This window comes from Pelmatolapia mariae, linkage group LG18 (genome assembly GCF_036321145.2).
Source record: "Pelmatolapia mariae isolate MD_Pm_ZW linkage group LG18, Pm_UMD_F_2, whole genome shotgun sequence".
Taxonomy (NCBI): domain Eukaryota; kingdom Metazoa; phylum Chordata; class Actinopteri; order Cichliformes; family Cichlidae; genus Pelmatolapia; species Pelmatolapia mariae.
Genome location: NC_086243.1, coordinates 12,293,454 through 12,314,869, shown reverse-complemented (window position 1 = coordinate 12,314,869; position 21,416 = coordinate 12,293,454). Strand labels below are relative to the sequence as shown.

The window sequence follows — 21,416 nt, the reverse complement described above, 5'->3', positions numbered from 1 at the left end:
TTTAGTTGCAAATGCATGTTTATTTAATTTTGCTTTAAAAAACAAAAACAAACATTTCATGACTGAGCTGGAAAAGAACAAGCTTCAAGTTGGGTTTTCAGTAAACCCAGCTTGAGTCTGCATTCTGACCGAGCACACAGGCTAGAGACAACAAATTGCATACAGCCTTTGAAATGAGAGGTAACAAAATGTAAATGTTTGCACTGTTTGTCCAGTTGTCTGTTTATGTCACACTTTGATAATATGACCTCAGGTATTACTGCAACAGAGCTGAAGAAAAACAGCTAGTTAGTGTTTTTAGGAAAAACATGGGATGTTAAAATTGGTTAGCATATTTTTTGTTTTGTTTTGTTTAATTAGGGGGAGGGGCTGCAACTCAGTGGAGACTAAATATCAATAACTATTACAAGTTACAACACTTCACTTTGCCTCTGAAATGATGCTGCAACGGAAATGAGTGTTCAAGAACGCAATGCATCAATTATTAGATTTTCTTTTCTTTTAACTGGAGAAAAATACTTTGGAGAAAAGCACAGTGCTTTGTTAAAGATGACATAATTCTGTATTCAAGGGAAATTCTGATTAAAGCTTAAACACAATTTGAAAGATAATGATAGCCAAATTTTACCAAAAGGTAATCTTTGCATGAACCTCTTCAAGTGGTCAGTTAAACGGGTAACTTCACAGTCTCACCAATAAACCTTTCCCGTAACAGATTTGTAACCATCCTACGCAGCAATGGTACCATCACAGAAAGATGATTCCAGTTTTTAAGCTCACAATAAATTAACTTCCATTTTTATATTCTTAAAAAAAAAAAAAAAAAAAAACTGAGGAGAACCAAACAAAATCTGATAGAAGGTACGAAACAATGTAAACAGACCAAATGACAGAAACATCCAAACGTTGCAAACTGGAACACTTTGATGGACGACAAACCAATACTGTGGCTCATATGCTTACATTTTGTATTGGCTGAGCAGCTTTTGAAAGCTACGTGTAAGCATGTGATAGCACGACAGCTTACAGCAACACAAACACAAGAAAAATCAGTCAAGCAACATCAATATTCATGTCAAAGCCATGAAAACAATCATTTGCTAATGCAAACTACAGCATGATCAGAAACGGGTCTAAGGGTGGGAAAAAAAGAAAAAAAAAACATTTGATATGCATACACAGTATCTATATTATTTACAAACATGTGGACATCCTTCACAACTACAGACAACTCTTAACTGTACAATAGATCTGCTCTAGGAACAGTTGCGCAAAATACCATTTTGATATACAGTAATACTTTTTTTCCTTTACAATGTACAAGTTTAACCTGTCCACACAATAAAAATGCAAAGCACAAGCCTAAAAGGCCACAAAAGTGCATGTTATCGGGTCAGTTGGAAGCCACTGGAAGCAAGCACTGGCATGAGAGTGGGAATGAAAGCTCCCAGTATCATAAAGGAGATTCTCCGTACTCCAAACCAGTGTCTTGCAGGATTAATAGTTAGTGGAGGGAGATCTGGAGTAATTATTTATTATACATGCAGGCGCAAAGGCCTGCAAATGCACGGACACACAGATCATGTAAATTGTTCAAACACACACACACACAAACATAAAGACACACTCACATACAAACAGGCTATGGGGTGATAAAACTCCATCACTCTGCTCCGACTCCAATATTTCCCCGAACCGTCACATTATATTCAAGTAGCAACGCTAATAGAAGATACTTGGTACCTTTTGTTGCGTTGCATGCTTCACATCAGAAACAGGACGCGTTGGTCTCGTGTTTTTATCCACGATTTTTAAGCCCTAAGCAGTGACCGGAGACAAAAGCTGGCCTTGGAAACAATCGGATTTCAATTTTTACCAAATAGTGCACTAGTAAGACCGCCTAAGACTAAAAACTCGCAATTTCAAAGAAAGTGATCCCAATCGACACCCAGATTTATCGTGTTTATACCTTTGCCCATGCTTCATGCCCCTAACAAGTTAAATAATTTCAGCTGGGTGGTAGTTGTGAACAACGAAGATACAAACAAGCGACACTGAAACGGTGAAGGCCACCTTCAGCAAAAACATGTCACCACCAGGCAATGCGTCACAGAGGAATAAAACACTGAATGGAGGCCAGCGTTTTGACATAGTCTTCATCAACACTGACTAGTGTCACAGTCATGTGCTCAAGTGACAGTCACTATCACAAGCTCATCATTGTGTTTCATTGTATTTGGCCAGTTTGTGCATGGCTGTGTATGAGATTCAGGCCCTCTAGGGGACATAGGAGGAGAATGCTTGAAGCCACGCTCTCTGTAGTGCAACGGTGTGTGGCTCAGGGGACGTCTTTACATCATACGAACTTTCCTTCTAACATCCTGCCTCAGCTACTAGTCAGTTAATCGTACCGGGGTATCACAGCACTAAGGCAAGTGCAGACTAAACATACCAAACAGAGATTTTTGGATTACTCAAAGTGACCTACATTTAGTTTCCATCTGTCTTGTCAAGTTGAGTTGCCTCCAAGCATTCTCCTCCCACGGTATCTCTACAAAAGTTTAAAAAAAAAAAAAAAAAAAGTTTATCTTCTGTCTAAAGAGAAGGATGCCAGCTAAATCCTTTCTGTTAAGGCCATGAACACTGCATAAACTTTGAGTTGACAGCTTTAAAAGGTGCCAAACTGTTTCTGTGGCTTCCCTGTCAGTGCCTCCTCACTTCTGGCCATGTTACCTCCTCTGCCAACATTACTCTATATCCGTTTCAGCAGTCTAACAAAGGGAGCTGGTGGGGATGATGCCGATATGGTCCTGTCTCTTTCTTCATCTTTTTTCCATTTGTCATTTTCTGGTCCACACGAGTGTCTTCAGGTTTCCTTTAATCTTCATTTTGACGTTTCATAGCCACTGTTTCCAGCAAAAGGTCATCTTTCTCAGTCACTTAACGGTCTCCATGTTTAAACAGAGCAGAGACATTCACGATAGGCTAACGGCCAAGTAGATAGACCACCACCTCATATGTGCACATCATGATGGCCGTGTTGGGAATCTGTCTGACGAGATGAGTGGTTAGGCCACGGTACAGCGCCCGGTATCCCTCTTCCTTGGGTACTGTGAGCAGAGTGTGGAAGAAGGAGCGGTACTTGCTGCCTTCCTCTCGTAGTCGTGTGCGGATCACCTCTGCAATTAGAGAAGAGGAAGAAACTTGAATTACATATTCTACTGGCCACTGGCTGTGTCAGACTTTGCCTCTGAGTGTTGTGTAATTTCCCCATTCATGAGACACACCAAGTTGAATTTCTCCAAATGATTCACTTTTGGCATACCCACTACCCTCAATATGATAGATACTGATTTTGTCCCAGGTTGACTTCAGACAATCCAAACAGGAATTCAGCTGCAGGTTGTACATGTAGGTGGAGAATCATAGCAGTATTTTTAAATACAAGTAGACCATTTTTACCCCTTTCTTCTCCACTCACAAGTGGTGAGTCGACCTAAACGAACTCAAAACTAAACATATTTTTCACATTGCATTGCATTCTGGCTTATTCAGCACAATTATCACAATCTTAGTATTATAAGATTATCTATAAACATTTTTAAGTTAAGACAGGATACTAATGATTTCCAATCTAATACGTTTCACCTATCCTTTAAAAATACTAATAATATTCCATTTGTACCAACAAATGGCAAGAAAAAACAAAACCAGTTATCAGACTAACTACAGTCTAAATCTTGTCCAAGTACAGAAAAGCCTTATATTTATTTCTACATTTTGCCATAGAGCTTCATGTTTATTCTGCAACAATTACAAAATAAAAATAATCCACAACATTGCACTCAGCTTTGGCATCACATGTTTTTTCTGAATCAGTCCCTGGTGCTGCATATAACCATCCAATATTAGTCCAAGACTGAAAATAATTCCCAGTGACCACAGCTTTCATTGCCTCCTGTTTGAGTAATGGTACAGACTGCATGTTTAATTTACAGCATGTTAAAAACAGGGTTCTTATTTTGGTTCCAACAACTGGAAACTATTTAAAATAAAAGCACTAAAAACATAAATAGATAATTAACTTTATGCATTTGTTATTTACACATCCGCCTCAGTTGTAAGTGCTGAAATTTACTGAACTAAAAGTCTGCCCTCAGGATCCATTTGTAAAGATTACTTCTTTGCTGGGAATAAATATGCTTAAGGCTGAACCACAAACAGTAGCTGTGTCCCAAAACCTAGGTCGCATCCTTCGGAGGACCCAGCCTTCGCGGTCTACGTGGGCCGGGTCCTTCGAAGACCAAGAAGGCCGGAAATGCGAGGCTGTGAAATGGGACGGTCTAGCCTTCAGATTTGTGTCACCGCTGTCTCGGTGGAGTTTAATACACTCAGCCGTCTGCTCCTCGCTATCTAAAATATAACAGGGCACTGCCGTAAATTCTTGACCATCTCATACTTCTGTTTAATCAGTTTTCTGTTTGACGTTTATTCAGCTGTGTGAAAACCCCAGAGGAACCCACCCGAGGGATTAATAAAGTTTATACGTTTTTATAAGTTTTATTTAACCCCCGGCTAGCTATCGATCTGGTGGGTAACAGACATCTCCGAAAATCTCGGAGCACTTTTGTAAATATGTGATGTCTTGATAAACCAAGCAGATATTTGAAGTTTACACAGCTACATTCTCGCCTGAAAATATGTTAAAAGTTTATTTTGTGACCCAGAAAGAGTAATAAGAGTAATATTAAAACTAAGTAGCTGCCGCCATATTTGGAAACTGGAATTGGCTGGGCTGCGCGATGAACGAAGGATACAGCCGACCCATCCTTCAAATCTGGGGAAAAGGAGGACGCATTTGTCGGCCGCATTCGGAGGAGTCTACGAATTGGGACAGCCTTCGTTGCGTCGCTGTGACATAATCGGTCTACAAATGCGGCCTCAGGAGGATGCAGCCTACGTTTTGGGACACAGCTAGTATGAAGAAGGGTACAATAGAAGTATTAAATATTAAGACCCTTATCCTTTGACTACAACATATGAAAGTGAGTGAGAAGATTACCATGAGGATAGGCGATGGAGGTGGCACAGGTCTTGGAGGTGGCTGCTGCAAGCATCATCCCCACAAAGTCAGAGGCATCTTTGACAGATTCCTCCTCTTCGTCCATGCTGGCCTGAGTCTTGTACTCAAGCAATTTTCGCTTGATAGTTTCATAGATGACAAAATGGATAACAGTCTCAGAGATGCCAGCGTATGAGGCTGACATACCTCTGTAGAAACCTCGTAAGCCATCCATCTGGTACACTCGTCGTATGCACTCAAAAGCACTCATACGCCGCTCGCCGCGATTCCTGCCATCACACAGACACTTTCAATTAAAATTCAATAACTTTTAGAATAATTTACTCTCATTAGTTTAATAAAAGATTTTCGCGCATTTTTCCATCATTTTTACACTTATCAGAAAAATGGTTTGAGGTTCCTCACCTGGAGTCCAGCTGCAGACGGGTTTTAATCAGCCAGATGGGATTGGTGGCTGTGATGGCGGTGAACCCTGGCAAATTTAGAAGAGGTCAGAGGTTCAGACACAGGCAGAGACACTCATTGTAAGAACACATTAAAATAAACTAGATTAAGCTACATGGTACAAATACAGTGAGAAAGCACTTCAGGAAACAGGATCAACTGGCTAAGGTGTTTAACTTAATCTCATTACAACTCTTACATAAAATATATCGATATCATTAATTCAGACAACAGTATAACAATTAAATCTGAATTTTTAAAAAAATATTTTGAGTTACAGACACAAAAAAAATCTACTCTGTTAACTTATTGATCCTCTTCATATGAAATGCTACTCAAGTGCATATAAACAACAGGTAAACAGTTCTCCTTTTGAAGTAAAAGATCTCAGATAACAGTGCATGAAGGCAGCAGCTTTCAGCTATGACTGTCTATATATTTTTTATGTATGGATCTGAATAAAAAGTCTAACTGCAAACAGCAGCAAATGTAGGCAAGCAGCAAACTCATTTTAGGCCTTTACATGTGGCTGATAAATGAATAAGAGTTTGTAATTAGAACTTATCCTCATACGTTTTTATTAACATAGCATTACACACATCACCTTGATCAGTGTTTACAAACAAATCTACCCATACAGAAATAAACATCACAACACAATAGGTTTGACCCTTAGTTTTGATTAGTCTCTAGATTTTCTATAATGGTTAGCAATGCTCATTTAGTCTTTGTCCCTAAAAATACATGTTCTTTATATTTATTCTAATATGAACCAGTGGTTAACTTGACTGGACACTACAGACAGGTTGTAGGCCATATATTAGCACAGCTAGCACAACTACAGCATAGTGAAGAAAAATGTTGTCTAAAGGAGATTCTTTAATTATTTACTAGTGGAAAGTCACTGCTAGGAAGTCTAAAGTGTAACTGTTACTTTTTAATCGTGGTGAGTAAACCCTGTTTCACTATCTGCCTGCCAACACACTTGGTAGATGTTAGCTTAATTTGTAACTGATCGCAACTATTCTTAATTAGTAGAAATGCTAGATAATGTACAGTAATGCAAAGCTTGCTGTGTATGGTATAAAGCTAATTAATCTGCACTTTGTATCTTTAGGAAATGACACAACGTCTCTTTAAAAGTCTGTGGTAAACGGATATACCAGTGAGAAGTAAAACATGGCCTTTTGCAGAAAACAGCTAAGACCAGGGCAAGGCTATGAAGAGACCTCAGTCACGTCTAGTGTATCGATGCAGCAGAGACCTATGTTAAGGCAACTGCATGAAGAAGAAAGGATTACACAGGTCTGTTGAAGAGAAGAGGAGAACAAAAAGAGGAAGAAGAAAAAAGGAGGAAGTAGAATGAAGTAGCTTCTATGGCGTGTACTCACGAGGGAGGGGCAAAGCTCCTCCAGCTCCTCCCCGCTGCAGCTAGTAGCCTGCAGATATGGGGGGCTCAGATGGCGGGGATGTCCCACCCAATCACGCAGGGGTGAAAGCTTTACAGTAAAGCCCTAAAATAGACACAGGCTTTTCTGTACCACAGTCACACACAAGCAGCAGTCACATCCACCCCAAATCCCACCAACCACCCACATCAACCCACTTTCTGAAGTAGATGGAGAAGAGATGGGGGGTTAAGGACTCATACCACCCCCCATCTTTCACCAAACTATGATCCCAACTCTGTGCCCCAACCCGTATAATTTACCCATCTTTAAACTGCTTTAATTTGTGTTACATTTTTATTACTTTTACTTTATTCCCATTTTTTTTGCAGTAAAGAAGACGACTAATCAGAGGCCCAAACCAATCCAAGCCTCCAGCTCTATCTCATGAGAGCAAGCTAAAAATCACAAGAACACAAAGACATAAAAAAATAAATAAACTGGAGAGGTATTCCTTATAACCATTGAGCCAATATCAGTTTCTAACCTAAAACTCCTTGTCTGAAAATAAAAGAGGCCGGTGGAAATGCTAACCTTGCCGTTTTGTGTAACAGACTCAAAACATTATGTGACAGGGATAAAGAGAATGAAGAAACTTTGTATGAATATGTGATAAGAATGAAGTGACTGATGACAATGAAATAATGTATGAAAAGCAAAAGGATGATCCTTAACTTACGGATGTGGTGCGCTAGCATAATCCACTCGATATTTCAACCACAATGCAGAATGTGTGCATGAATATGGGTGACAGGAGAAAGACCACCAGGACTTTATTTCCAGCTTTTATCTTGATGAGGAAACGGTGCATGCTATACCAGCGGGAGTGCATTAAGTCACCATTTACTTCAATGACACAGAGCAGTTAATCTTTAGTCTAAAACAGTATCAACTCACAATATTTGACTATTTGTTCAAATGTTAAATTTCTAATAACATAATAACGCTTATATTTTATGTAAATTTAAAAACAAAAAGTGTGTTCTTGGGCTCAGCAGGCCACCAGGCACATGGAAACGCTGCCACATGTTGTATATTATGATCCTTCAATAGTCAAATAATCCCTGTGCAATTTCTCCTGAGGGGTTTGACCTAGATTCAGGGACAGCAGCATGCTTTAGATTAATGCTGAAACGAGTCTAAAGCTGTTCTTCCACACATGCACTGCAGCCGTGAAGTTTTGTGGAACAAAAATATCACAGTCGACTCCCACTAACATCAAGTAGACCACACTAAGAATTACAGTAGTGAGAGTGCTTCTGAAGCAGATCATATGAGTTCATATGTTAAAATAGCTTAAGTAAAGAAATGGGATTTGAATCCATATGAAAAGTTCCCATTGCAGGAGCAGTGAAGCTATAAATACATCGACTTCACAAAGTTTATAAAACTGAGCACGAATTTACAGCATCAGTATCAATTTTAACTGTCCCTGAGGTTTTGGCATTGACCACCGCATTAAATCTATTACTGATAAGCACTGATAATCTTAGAGATAATAAAGATGAAAAAGCGAGAGAGGGATACATTCAGTATCATAGCAAAACATTTGTGTAGTAACACAACAATTTGTCCACAACATCATTAAAACATCTGAAATTTTTAAAGCTAGTGTTTAAGCACTTGCGTGGTAACAGTCAGACTGTATTTATATCCTTACCTGCATTTCTTTGAGATTTACAAGAGAAATTTATGCAACTGTTATAAGTATGAAACAAAGACTAAACACCAAGGTCCATCTCTTTCTATGTGTGTTGATATGTTCCCTTTTTTATCACTTACATGTGTATGTTTTCACTGCATTTTATCCACAATAATGAATTTATCTTTAAGTGGTGCCAATACTGATGGGGTTAAACTGCTAAGGCAATTAACTGTCTTCAGGAAATTCAACTAATTTAACAAATGAACACATGAAATGTGAAAATACCGTCAGTCCAGTTCTCCTTGGAAAGAAATGACTGAAGCACTCAGTGTCGATGAATGATGACAAAACACAAAATGAAAAACACACCGAGTGCAGCCTTCTGTGGCAGTGACAAGGTTAGCATTTCGTTTGTGCTGACAACAAAATAAACTGTCATTACTTTACCTTTAATGTATTGATGAAACACGTTAAAGGGGGAGGGGGAGGTGTGTGTTAAGACTAAGGAATAATAAACTTCATCATGAATCTAAAACTACACACCTGCAGCAAACACACTGCTGTAAGCAATGCTAATATCATTAAAAATGAATAACCATTATGAATTTAATTAGAAAAATCACCATGGTTTTCATCATACCAGTGTAAAGAAATGGGGTGCTACCTGACGTGTCCGCCCGAGTGCCAGGGGCCCCGGTTGACCTTTGGGGGCCGTGTTCTCTTCTCTATACACACACAGAGCAAAGGGGAGGGGGGGCCCAGACCACACTGTTTAAGTAACAACTGGGATGTTAAACCATTTACAGTGTCCTCTGGAGAGGCCTCAAAATTAAAGAATTTAAAAAACAGAAAACAAAAAAAAGAGGAAAGAAGGGCGAGGAGGGGATTAAAAACAAAAAACTTTAACGAAGTACATGAGGGACAGCGGGGCTAAGAGAAGAGGAAAGCACAACCCAAACTTTGAGGACCGTAACATTTTTCTCTTTTGTATAACAGATAAAACCAAATACAGATCAGCAGTGGGGGAATTGCAGCCTGAAATGTTTCATCTGGTATGGGTACATGAAATTCTGGCACTGCTGATATCAGGATTTGTCTCCTCAACTATTCGGGGACTATCAAGGCTACCATGGAGAGATAAGATACTGCATTATCGGCCCAGTTTAGTTACAGAAAGGAATTGTTTGCAAAGAAGCTGGTATGTAATAAAAGATGTGATAAGAACCTTTCAGCTCTTACAGATTCAAGGTCCCCTTAAAGTAGAGGATGAACTCTGAAATATTGTAGAAACTGCAGTATTTAACACATGAATAACTTATCTCGACATACACAATAATCAAGGTCAGTTCGATCCCAAGAGGCTTAAATTGTGCTTTCTGATAAATCAATTATTGTTTATATTAATACTTCTATACAAGAAATAGCTAAGTAATGCCGACTTAAAAACAGACATTATCAGTTAGCTTTAGCATTCGTCAGGTCTGGGGGAAGGGTGGTGTCTGGGATACTTAAATTGTACAAAATAAAAAAAAATAATGAAAGTTGTTTGATAGAGAAAAACTGAATAATTCTTTTTTCTTTTTTAATAAATAAAACCCATCAGTAAGAAACACTGCCCAGGCAGACTGACAAACAGTCAGACAGGCAGATAAAACAGACAGACAGACAGACAGAAAGGGGGAGGGGAAGGAGCAATCATTACCTGCCATCCCAGCCGACACCATATGCACCTGGGTAGAGTCTGGCTCCAGCACTCCATTAAGCTTCTCCTTGGCTGTCGAGTAGGCCGCAAAGTATATCGCCCTGTGGGACAATTAAAAAGGAAGAGGGAGAGAACTTTAATTACTAAAAGACTCAGGAAAGGAAAGAAGTGAATGGCGTGTCCAGGGAGTAAATATAAAATAAAAGCATACTAGCTGTGACTGTACGTGTAGAGCTATTTAACCCTTTAAAACCGGTCGGAGCGGGCACGCTCTGTTTTGCGTAACTATTTTTAAATCCCGGTAGCTCTGCAACCACGTAAGCTAGCGCAATAATTTTTTTTGCATATGAAACCGGAGGAGTTGTACTTACATCTTATGCCATCAGCTTGTCCTAGGTCACAGTTTCCGTCCACATATAGCTTTGCAAAAACTGCATAAAAAGCGCTTGCAGAAACAAAAACATAATATTCCAGAAACACGCTTCGCCGATCCGATCAGCTGTTCATAACACTTCCTAGGTTGGAATAGACGTCAGCGCGAACTTTCACATGACCGCCATGACCTGCCCGAAACCGGAAGTGACGTCATTTCGCGGAAATGTAGTTTTTTTTTACCATGAGGGCCTCATGAGCCTGTACTGGTGTTTTTAAAAGTTATCTTTGACTTTATGACTTTCTGTGTCGTTTCTGGGATGCTTTGGACTTATATTGCACTGTTGGAAATAGTTTATTTTGATGCATATGCTGCTTTTTTGCAAATTTGCACTATAATTTTTATTTTCATTTTCCTGCAGTATATAAAAATTGGTGTATCTCAAAAATAAAACTATGAAGACACTCAAGATAACTTTCCTGTGGTGGGAAACTATTTTGTGCAACTTTTTTGTATTTACAGTTTTGAGGGATAAGCCTCTTAAATTTCTCTAACTAGAAATATATGTTAAAAAAACAAAAACGATTTTCAATTTTTTTGTAGTTTATTGCACTTTTTTGCAATTTATGTAAATACTACGCACTTAATCCATACATATTATTAAAATTTGGGCTATAATGGTTGTATTGATGTATAGCAACTTGAAATGCTCCCAAAAATGGCACTACAGCATGTGAAAATATAATATGAGCTCTGGCGGACTTGGTTCTATGGTAGGTCTTAAAGGGTTAATGTGTAAATGATTAACAAGTTAGCTATATTAAGTACAAACACATCATTTCAGTTGTACAAACTTAAATAATGCCCAAACTGAACATGGAGAACATGCAGTAAATTCAGCTAATTTTAAATTCTTGTGCTCCATTTAAAATGTCATTATACACATTTATGAAGCTAGTTCTCGCACATAAAACCCACAGAACAAAAAGATGCACAATGGCCGCTGCTGTCGGTAAATGGCATTTCTTATTTTCTTTGCTGACAGGCCAATAACAGCCAACAAGTCAAATACACATGAGTACTGATGTTCGGCTGATAAATACGTGCCTCTCTGGTGTGCACATGCACAGATGTTGTTCTTCAGAAACAGATTTTTCCTCCCATGATTCTAGCTCCTCTTCTATAAATGAAATCATAGAATTTAGTCAACACTGACTGGAATTAAACTCCGTGACCTCTGCTCTCAGCCCTCATTCTGGATTTGAGAGCATGCATGCAAAATGTAATCACGCTGCTCTGTAGACGAATGATATGATTGGCTCTGAAAGCATGTATGCAGCTCACGAGCAAAGAGAGATTTTCGTGGTGCAAGCTATGTAGAAATCGGGTCGAGTGTGTTGTTAATGAACGCCAGCAGCATGCCCGGTGGACTGTTGAGTGTCAGAGGCTTTGCAGCATCAGAGTGCCGTTTCGTAAATATCACAGCAGACAAAAGCTCTGGAGTTCACACCTCCGCCTGCTGATAAATAAAGTAATAAGATGTTTCTTTCAATTATAATAAAGTCAAAAAAATGCTGCTTGTTACAATTCTGCGTATGCAATTATTTTGTCAGACACTAATAGTGGCATTTTGATCAGTGTATTGTTTGTACTGTGAGCACTAATGAATCTGGCTGCTCTGAATAATGAGAGTAGCTCATAAATCCATTTTAAATTATTTATACTAACATTTCACCACATTACAGCCAATGTAATTTGTTTTAAACTGCATCCTAATATGCTTCTCTACATTGATGGTTATGAAATAAAACAAACTGACTAAAATTATTTAAAAGCTATTCTTTATCCCCACAAAACACAAAGCAGTGGAACCCTAAAAATGGTTTCTTGAGGTTGTTTTATTTATTTATTTTTATATATGGGTTAACTATTAACCACCATGTTTCCTGTTGTCATATCCTGTCTAAGTCAGTGGAAAACCACACAATTTGCCAGCGAGTTCATCAGGTTTACCTCTTATGTAATAACATCCTCCTATAGCACTACTTCCTATAGCTGTCATGGCCAGCCATTTCAGTACAACAACAACACAGGACTGACAGACACAGATGCATTGGATGGACCCAAAGGTCAGACAAAGAGTGAAAGGCCCACGAGAAGAGAAAAAGTATCATGAACACAGACGACACACAAAACTAACCAGAAAAGGAAGAAGACGTCGGAGGTGACACAGTGGTAACTACAGAGAACTAGAACGATCAGGGAGGCAGAGGGATTATACATAAACACAACTGCCTTAATTTAGAAACTTCATTTTAACAACAGCAGTGGCTGTCACATGATGAAAGCGTAACAGCTGGCTGGCGTCTGCTGCTGCTGCTTCATGGGAATTTGATTGACTGCATCCAGACGTTAAGGCAGACAAACTGAGAATTAGGGAACCTTCTCATTTCCGCACAGATTTGAAGCACAGATTTCCATTGTGCTGCTGCTGTGATTGAGAGAGGTTTACATGCACATTCCTGGTCTTCCATTATTTCAGACATTCCTCAGTGTGAAAGCAACTGAATTACAGTCCTGCACTCTTTGTCTCACTTACTGCTTACGTATTTATTAAATTGCAACATTTCAGTCAAACGAACCCTTATAAGGAGCAGCAGCTCAACCTCATTTACAGCATACGTACAGTGTGCATTTATATACACAGGTAATGAGCACCTTGCATCCATGTGCATCAGCACTTGTATTCATAGGACCACAAATACCTCAGTAACATAAATATGATGCTAGAGTAATTATAATGTTATATTTGATGAATAGCTTTTTTACTTTTTGTCCATTTTGAGTTTTTCGTATTGCTTTTTTCAGTTAGTTTCTAGGTTTTCATGTTTCTGTTTATCTTGACTAAAAATATGTAGCTTTAGTTTTTATTTGCTGTTTATTTATTTGTATTTAGTTTCCTTAAAACCAATAATGTGAAGGGTCAGGAGCAAAATGTCAGCACAACATAAACAACACTTTGTGCAGGCAGCTAATTTAAAGTTGTGTAGGCATCCCAAGTCTCAATAAATAGAGGCGCCAAAGCCTCATGAGACCAGTTGTGTTGACGAATGTGACCACATTTTTAAAGCCTAAAAATAAAAAGGTACATTCTGTATGTTTTAGTCCATTTTAGTTCGCTCTATGAGCACTAAAACCACTTCAGTTCTCATTCAGTCTAGTTTTATTTCTGTAGTTTTAGTCAACTATAACAAAACAGAAGGTAACATTCATCTAACATCTGTGAGGTCAGAATTCATAAATCTGAATGCTACTTTTGAGAGTTTTTAATATTATACATGCACAATTAATCCCACTGCTCCTTTGTGTTATTGCATTTAAGCCTGAATGTGTTAAGACTTTGTGGTTTAAGCAAATAGAACAAACTGTAGAACATATGGAACTAAAGATTCAAGGTCGATGAAGCCAACTTTCTACATATTGTGACTGATCACAAATTAACATGGAAACAACACACTGCTTATATTAAAAGAAAAAATTTCAAATCGGTCAGTAATTCTTTATAAAACAAGTGATGTATTCATTTCTAATGACCTGCAACATAATTTATTCTTCCTTACTTTTCTTACTGTGTGGAACGTTGAGGATTGACTTAAATGAGAATAAATTCAACAGTTATGTTACAGAAAAAGAGCAATACGGCTTATTAGCAAGTCTGGTTACTATGATCACACTTAACCACAGTGTCTAAGGTCCCACATTATGTAATTAAATTATTCTGTTTATTTATTTATTTTTTTTAAAAAGAAAGAAAGAAAAAAGAAAAAAAGCAAATAATGCTTAAAACAATAAAAATGCCCAAGTCATTTCTTGGTTTAAAACAAATGCTCTACAAATATGTTTGAGGGTTATATTTGAGAACATTGTAGTTTGTTTGTTGACGTTTTCTTCTTCTACTTGGAAATGAGGGCAGCTTTACTGATAACAACATAGGCCAGGCATATCTCCAAGTGCCACTTCAGCCTGAGCCTGTTCATTCACTATTTGTTATAAAGGCTGCAGATTTTATATGAGCTGTTTTACACTGTGTAAAATGCAAGCCTGAATAAAAAAAATAAATATCAGGTCACTGTATTTAATGTTCACACAACTGGGCAACACTACAGCTCACCTGAACAACCAGGGGAAATATGCTGAAGGGCACTGCAGTGGCTCAGGTTGGAGTCCACTCCAGACTATTTCCTGTGTGTCATTGCCTCATTCTCTCTTTGCTTTTCTGTCTCTTCTACACTGTACTGTCAAATAAAGTCTGCAAATACTAAAAAGAATTCTTTAAAGAAAAATGACTGCTGCTGAATGATATTTCAATACATCATTTTGAACAAAGTTGTACTTCAGTTTTTGACTTGGTCATAATGAGTTTATTATGGCTGATAACACTGTAACTTTTTAATAAATCAACAATTTCACTTTAAACCTTATTTGTCTTTTGGATTCGGAGACTTTTGAATTTTTGTGATGCTGATGAAGAACAACATCAGCCTGAAGTATATGTGATGCTACTAATACTACTGGTTGACTGGCAACCTATTCTCAGTAGTCAGATTGAGGCACTTACTATCTGTATTTCAGCAGTAAATAAGACAGCACACAGGAGTTAAATTTAACTGCTCAGCTGCTGCCCATAATACAGCCTGAAGACTTTCCCCCCAGAAAAATTGTCTCATAGGGTTTGATTAAACATGTCAAAATAAATTACACAGGCATGCCTTTATTCCGATAGCAGGGCAGTGCTAGTGCGGATGATACTGCTGCTAGCTAACTGCTTCTTATGCAAAAAATAAAAATAAAAAAATGAATTACTCATTCATGTTGTTATGACACGCAAGATATGGAAGTGAAGGTTATTTCCCTTACTTTGGGCTCTGTTTCTGTTCCTGTGTTATTGCTAAAGAAATCGTAAAGCAGTTTTAACACACAACACTCCCACATTATTGCAGATAATACTGCACATACCTGGAAGGTGCCACACCTACAAGGTTAGGACCCAGTCCTCTGAAGAGTGAACGGGGTCCCTCTCTCTCTAGAATTAACCTGTCGAAAGAGCAAACACATGAGGAAATATTTCACTTTATAGTCAAAACACAACATGTACATTATTTAAACACTGGAGCATATTATACAGTGAATGGTTTAAAGATAACTCGTAATCTAAATTGTTTTCACATTTAATAACAGTTATGAATTCATAATTACCACAAATCAGATTAAGCAGATTTGTTTCATGAAGTTAATTTAAACATATTCAATAAAAATCCAGCAATAAGAAAAAAAGACATAGCTCGGATCCTTCTGGAAGAAGTTAATTCGCTAAAAAAAAAAAAAAAAAAAAAAATTCTATTTATAGACTTTGTCTTTCTGCCCCACTTATGTGATTTCCTCATTTTATTATTTCATTATGTTATCTGATTCTTCATTATTTAGAGCAAATGGCACATCCTCAAGAAAGAAATGGGTCTAAAACCAGACAACACACGTGATTTGGAGTGAAGGTGTCCTCCGCCCTAAAAGGGATCTTGGCATGCACCACACTGCACGTTGACCCACTTTGACGTGTGTCCTCCCACCCCCCTCGTTAGCTATGCTGCAGTTCGTGCTTCTATCCTTCTCCACTCTGTACCATGTAATAGTGTTGCTTTACTTCTGCTGCAAGATGCTGCTTATTTTGAAGACAACACAAGAAGTTGACTTATGTTGCCACAACACCGATACAGAGCCCAAAATAATGTCCACATGAGCTGCAATCTCTCCAAATGAAGTATTAGTCAACTGTTATTAAACAAAATCCTGACAAGAGCACTGCCTGACAGCTGACTAACATCCCAGACTTACAGTCAGAACAAATCAATTTTTAGGCTCATTGTTAAAGAACGTTATAGCTAACCCCACTAGTGACAAAACAAAACCTAGGGAACTGCAAAAGTGCAAGATCAGCATGTTGCCTGTGTTGCCTGCCAATTCTAAATACTCTAAATATAAAAAGCATTTTATATTCCTGTGATACAGAACCAAAAATAAGAGGCTTGTCAAATATAAAAGTATTTACAAAATAACTAACGGCACCATTCAGCAGTGGAAAATTCCACACACAGCCGCTTATGCATTATGCAATATGTAAGAGTGACATGCGCTCTGACATGCTCTCGTATAGCAGCTTGCCAGGGTACAATAGTAGAACTCCATAGTTATATAGGCAAGCTGAACATTTACTTGCTAATCCTGCAGTGGTTAATGGTCATTACAAGTAGCCACATCAGCTTCCAGCAGGTTCTAAGCAAATGCTGAATTCCCCTCTACTCTCACTTCATCTTTCTGACAAAATTCCACTATGCCCAATGACAAGATGACTTACATTTATATTTAAAAAACAACAACAAAAAACTTAAAAACAAAACAAAACAAACAAAAAAAAAAAACCCTAAAAAACAGGAACCATTCTTTGTGGATATCTTACATAAGTTTCAGAGAGAAAGTATCAAAAACAACCAAAGAGCTATAAGGTCAACATGAGGTTTAAATTACTGATTTTGTCTACAGATATCAAAGAAAATAACCACTGAAACCAAAATGTTTATCTTCTTGTCTCGGTTAAAGTTGCTCTCTAAAATAAACAGAAAAACAAACAAAGAATCCACCAAAAAACAAAAAAGACACTAATAACAACAATAACATCTATTAAAATAAGAAAGAAAAAGATGCGCATTGGCAATCCAAATAAACTCACTCCCCAGGAAAGCCCAAGCATTCCTGAAGAAAATATTTTCAATTTGGAGCAACTTGACATCAGTTTGCAACTCACAGTGCACATATTAAAGGAACTGTGCAAAAAGATAAATCTGTTATCAGTGTTTCTGAGCCATTTCACAGTTTTGTTATTGCAGTGATGCAACGTTCCAGTAAGAAGTCATTTTATTAGAAGAAAATAACTCATTACATTAAAGTTACAATAAGATGAGATGCACACACAGACCTTTTAAATGTAAGCAGCCAGCTAATGGACAAAATAATACTTAAACCAAGAAAAGACAACATTGAAGCCACATCATAACTGTTTATAATGTTAATTTCAGTGGATATCAATTAGGCACAGCTAATCTTTCTCCTTACTTGAGGCAGTGCAGAGGCCCCGGCGGAGAAACACGGGCAACACTGGCTCCGTTGACTGTGCTGAGCTGAACCTCAGAGACGTAGAGTGTAATGGAAGAGGACTGCAGCCTGGTCTTCACCACTTCCAGAGGACAAGTTAAAATGGCGCCCACTGTACCACCGCATCTAGAAAAGAAGCAGCAAGTATTGAGAAAAAAAGTGAGAAAATAGAACAGAAGCAAGACCAGGAAAAAAGTTTGCTGTGGCACCAAATATGCCAAAAAAACAAACAAAACAAAAACAGCAAAAATCAAGTTATACTGACATGAGCCGAGTCACTTGACACACTAATCAACAGAAACACAATCTGTTGTTCCCAAATTATCTATGAGCATGGGCACATACACACACCGTTTTGTGATATCCAAGATACTGACATATGAAAACAAACGGCTGGTTTCATGATTCATTTCAGAAGAAACTGACCGCAGCTCATTTGCTGAGTTTTGCCACCTGAGAAGGCCAGAATAAGAAGTCATCAAATTAGATCGTTGTTTACCTCACTTGATAAACATAAACAAAAACCAAGTTGGTCACAAATACAAAGATGTATATCCACTTTATATCATAACACATCAAGGTGTGCAAATATAACTGCATCGCGAGTGTTTTTTTCCATCATACAAAAGTTTTTGGCGCCCACCAAGCAGGTTTTGGCCTTCCCCCAAAGGAAAATCACCAGGCCTCTCAAAGTATTTAAATAAACACTATGTTTTTTAGCGTGAGGTTTAATTTAGTCAAACTTAACCTATTTTTAGTCATCAAATGGGTTTGAAATTAATTAATTAATTTACAGAGACCTTTTTGCACTAACCGTGGGGATAAATCGTGTTTATGTGCACACATAAATATATAAATATAGATATAAATTAGTGTATTATTTGATAATTCATAAGCTATAGTGTCATTTTTGTTGATCCCCTCTGCATTCACCAAAGGCTCAGTGCTTTCCACATGTAGACAAAGCTTCAAAACCAAACCACCGCACAGCTGAAAAGTGTTTCCTGGTGATCGCAACTGCAAGTTATATAACTCGGCTAAAGGTTACAGAAGCAATGGCAGTATGGTAGTATATGCTGACATCCTGGCAGTGAATTCCTCTTGCTGCTGTCTCTTTTGAGCAGCACCAGCTATATTTACCTTTCAAAAGACCGACCCACATTCATGCTCAAAGGCAGCGGTGACCCTTGGCCTACTTTCTCGGCAACACTGGCTGTTGCATGTGTGCCTCTCTAATGCGAGGCTGTGGGAGGCAGCACTAGGCTGAGGCCTCCAGCTCAAGTTTTTGGGTAAAGCTGATTCAAAGTCTCTTGGGTAGTTCTCAGATTTAAAAGCAATAACAAGAGATATAAAGAAGAAGTGCTGTGGCATGGTGGGATCACCCATTCTGAAGGTCACAGACTAAATGGGAAGATTAAAAAAAATTAACAAGTGAACTAAAACTAAAGACAATGGATTAAAACAAAAATCTATACTGGGCCAATCCACTTAAATGTCACATTTGTGCTTTCATTGTCCTTGATGAACTTATTGTCAGGCCTCTTTACAGAACTATGAATCAGAAGCATTGCTTTACTACCGTGTGAGCTTCAACTTTAAGATTTGAAGTACAAAATTCAAATGCTCTGTAACATAATGAAAAGCAGCAGAGAAACTGAATTTCACCAGCAAGTTTCTCTTTAAACCATACTTCCATTCAGAGCCAGTAGTTACACAACACAAACTTCAAAGTGTTTTATTTTTTACATTTAAATAAGCCTTTTTTGATTAGATGGATATCTACAAGACTGTAATCTAATGCTTTAACTGAGCCGGACAGAAAAATTGTGTGTGTGTGTGTGTGTGGGGGGGGGTTTACCAGAAATGTCTCAGTATGCATTAGATGTAAATGTTCATTTAATTTGGGAATACAATAAAGAAATGATTTAATTGGATCCACATAGGTGTGCATTATGCAACTACTTCTTAAATTACAGCACAGTAGCAGAAAAATAAGCGTCAATGGCTGTTGTTGCAGATGCATTTGGTCAAGTCATTCAGAGAAAGCTACAGCGAGCCCGGAAATGAATTCCACTTGTCATCAAAATAAAAGGCTCTCACTTGTGCAGAAACAGCCGGCATTTAAAGGACGATGAAATAAGAGGCGAGCTGCTCTGTGCTGTCTGGGAATAACGAGCTCGAATGCGCTTTCTGGCACATTCACATGAATGCTTTCAGCAACACTGGTCATATTTTAAAGGTTAACCGGAAGTTCAACTAGAACCGTTTTTGACAGTCGCGTGCGCACAACCGCCAAGGTTGGAAGGGCACGCACGCGCTGCCTTAAAAAAAATAAAAATAAATGGCGAGTTAGCTAGATAAAGCAGACGGGGGTCATGTTTCAAAATATATATTTCAAATTAGGTAAAATGTATAGAGGAAACTGATGTGGCTTACCCTCCAGCGAACAAATGAACCAGTGTGTCCCTTTGGCTCATTCTTTAGCATACCCTGCCAAGCAGCGCAGGGTAGTCAAAAAACGGCTCTTTCCCCCGTCCCCCGGTGCTCTTTGCCTCTGAGAGGATGCGCAAGTCCACAGACAAACGACGTCGACGACTAACCAGCGGTGGGGCGAGTCTCCGGTGATTCAGACTGCAGCGGGCCGACAAACCCCCCTCTCTGTCTCCCTCAGCTAACTCAGGTCCCCCTTTGACGCAGATATTTTCTATCTTCGACAAAAACAGCGGGGAGGTGCGGGTTCACCAGGCTTCCTGCTGGCGGTAAAATGTCTCAGGGCTAACAAACGGTTTTATAGCACATCCGCGGTCTCATCTCCTTTCATCGCTGCACCAAGAGGAAGAAGGAGGCAGAGCTCATAGTATGTACTGTACGACCATAGGCTGGAAGCACACGCTGCCATTGGCCACCCTGCACTTAACGTCACATTGTCTCCGCCTTGATCATGCACTGTTCACATGCTCAACACTGAATGAATCTGGTCTGCGTGTTGCTGAAGTGCAGCCATCCAAAAGAGATCGTTTTCACAGTTTGTGCTCTAAACATTTCAGACGTATCTGCTTTTGACTTTTGTCTCATTGAACCTCTTCAAAGTCAGACACTAGACCAAAATGTGACAGAATTATCAGCATAGAAACCCACCAGACAACCTACATGCAAACAATTTTACAATAATGTTTACTACCATATATACCCATATATAGTAATGGAGGGTCCTACACCAATGATACCAAGGTAGCTATACTTTATTATTGTTCAGTGTATTAATTCATAGTGGTATAACTCTGCATGCCAGCTGGGTGACCTAAATCTTTTATTAATAAGACTCCATATTTGACTTGTAACATTTAATATGTAAAGTTTAGGTATATTAATTTCCAGCCATGCATGCACATCTATTCATGCAAATTGGCTAGTTCAATCACAGTCTTAGAGTGCTGGCTACAGAGCGTCAAACAATCCAGCTCTGACTTGCAATCATATTTTGGCTTTTTCAAATGAGCTGGAAAGTCTTTTCT

At 38.5% G+C, this 21,416-nt stretch overlaps 1 protein-coding gene across 1 annotated transcript; it reads right to left on the bottom strand.

The window, feature by feature from the left end:
• slc25a36a (solute carrier family 25 member 36a) lies at positions 1 to 20,740 on the bottom strand. The gene is made up of 7 exons (XM_063461137.1): positions 20,338 to 20,740; positions 17,863 to 18,027; positions 15,712 to 15,789; positions 10,323 to 10,423; positions 5,489 to 5,555; positions 5,063 to 5,352; positions 1 to 3,179 (listed from the first exon to the last, which is right to left on the bottom strand). Exons 1-7 carry the CDS (start codon positions 20,376 to 20,378, stop codon positions 2,986 to 2,988), a joined length of 936 nt encoding a protein of 311 aa, XP_063317207.1. The 5' UTR covers positions 20,379 to 20,740; the 3' UTR covers positions 1 to 2,985.
• Positions 20,741 to 21,416: the final 676 nt, after the last annotated feature.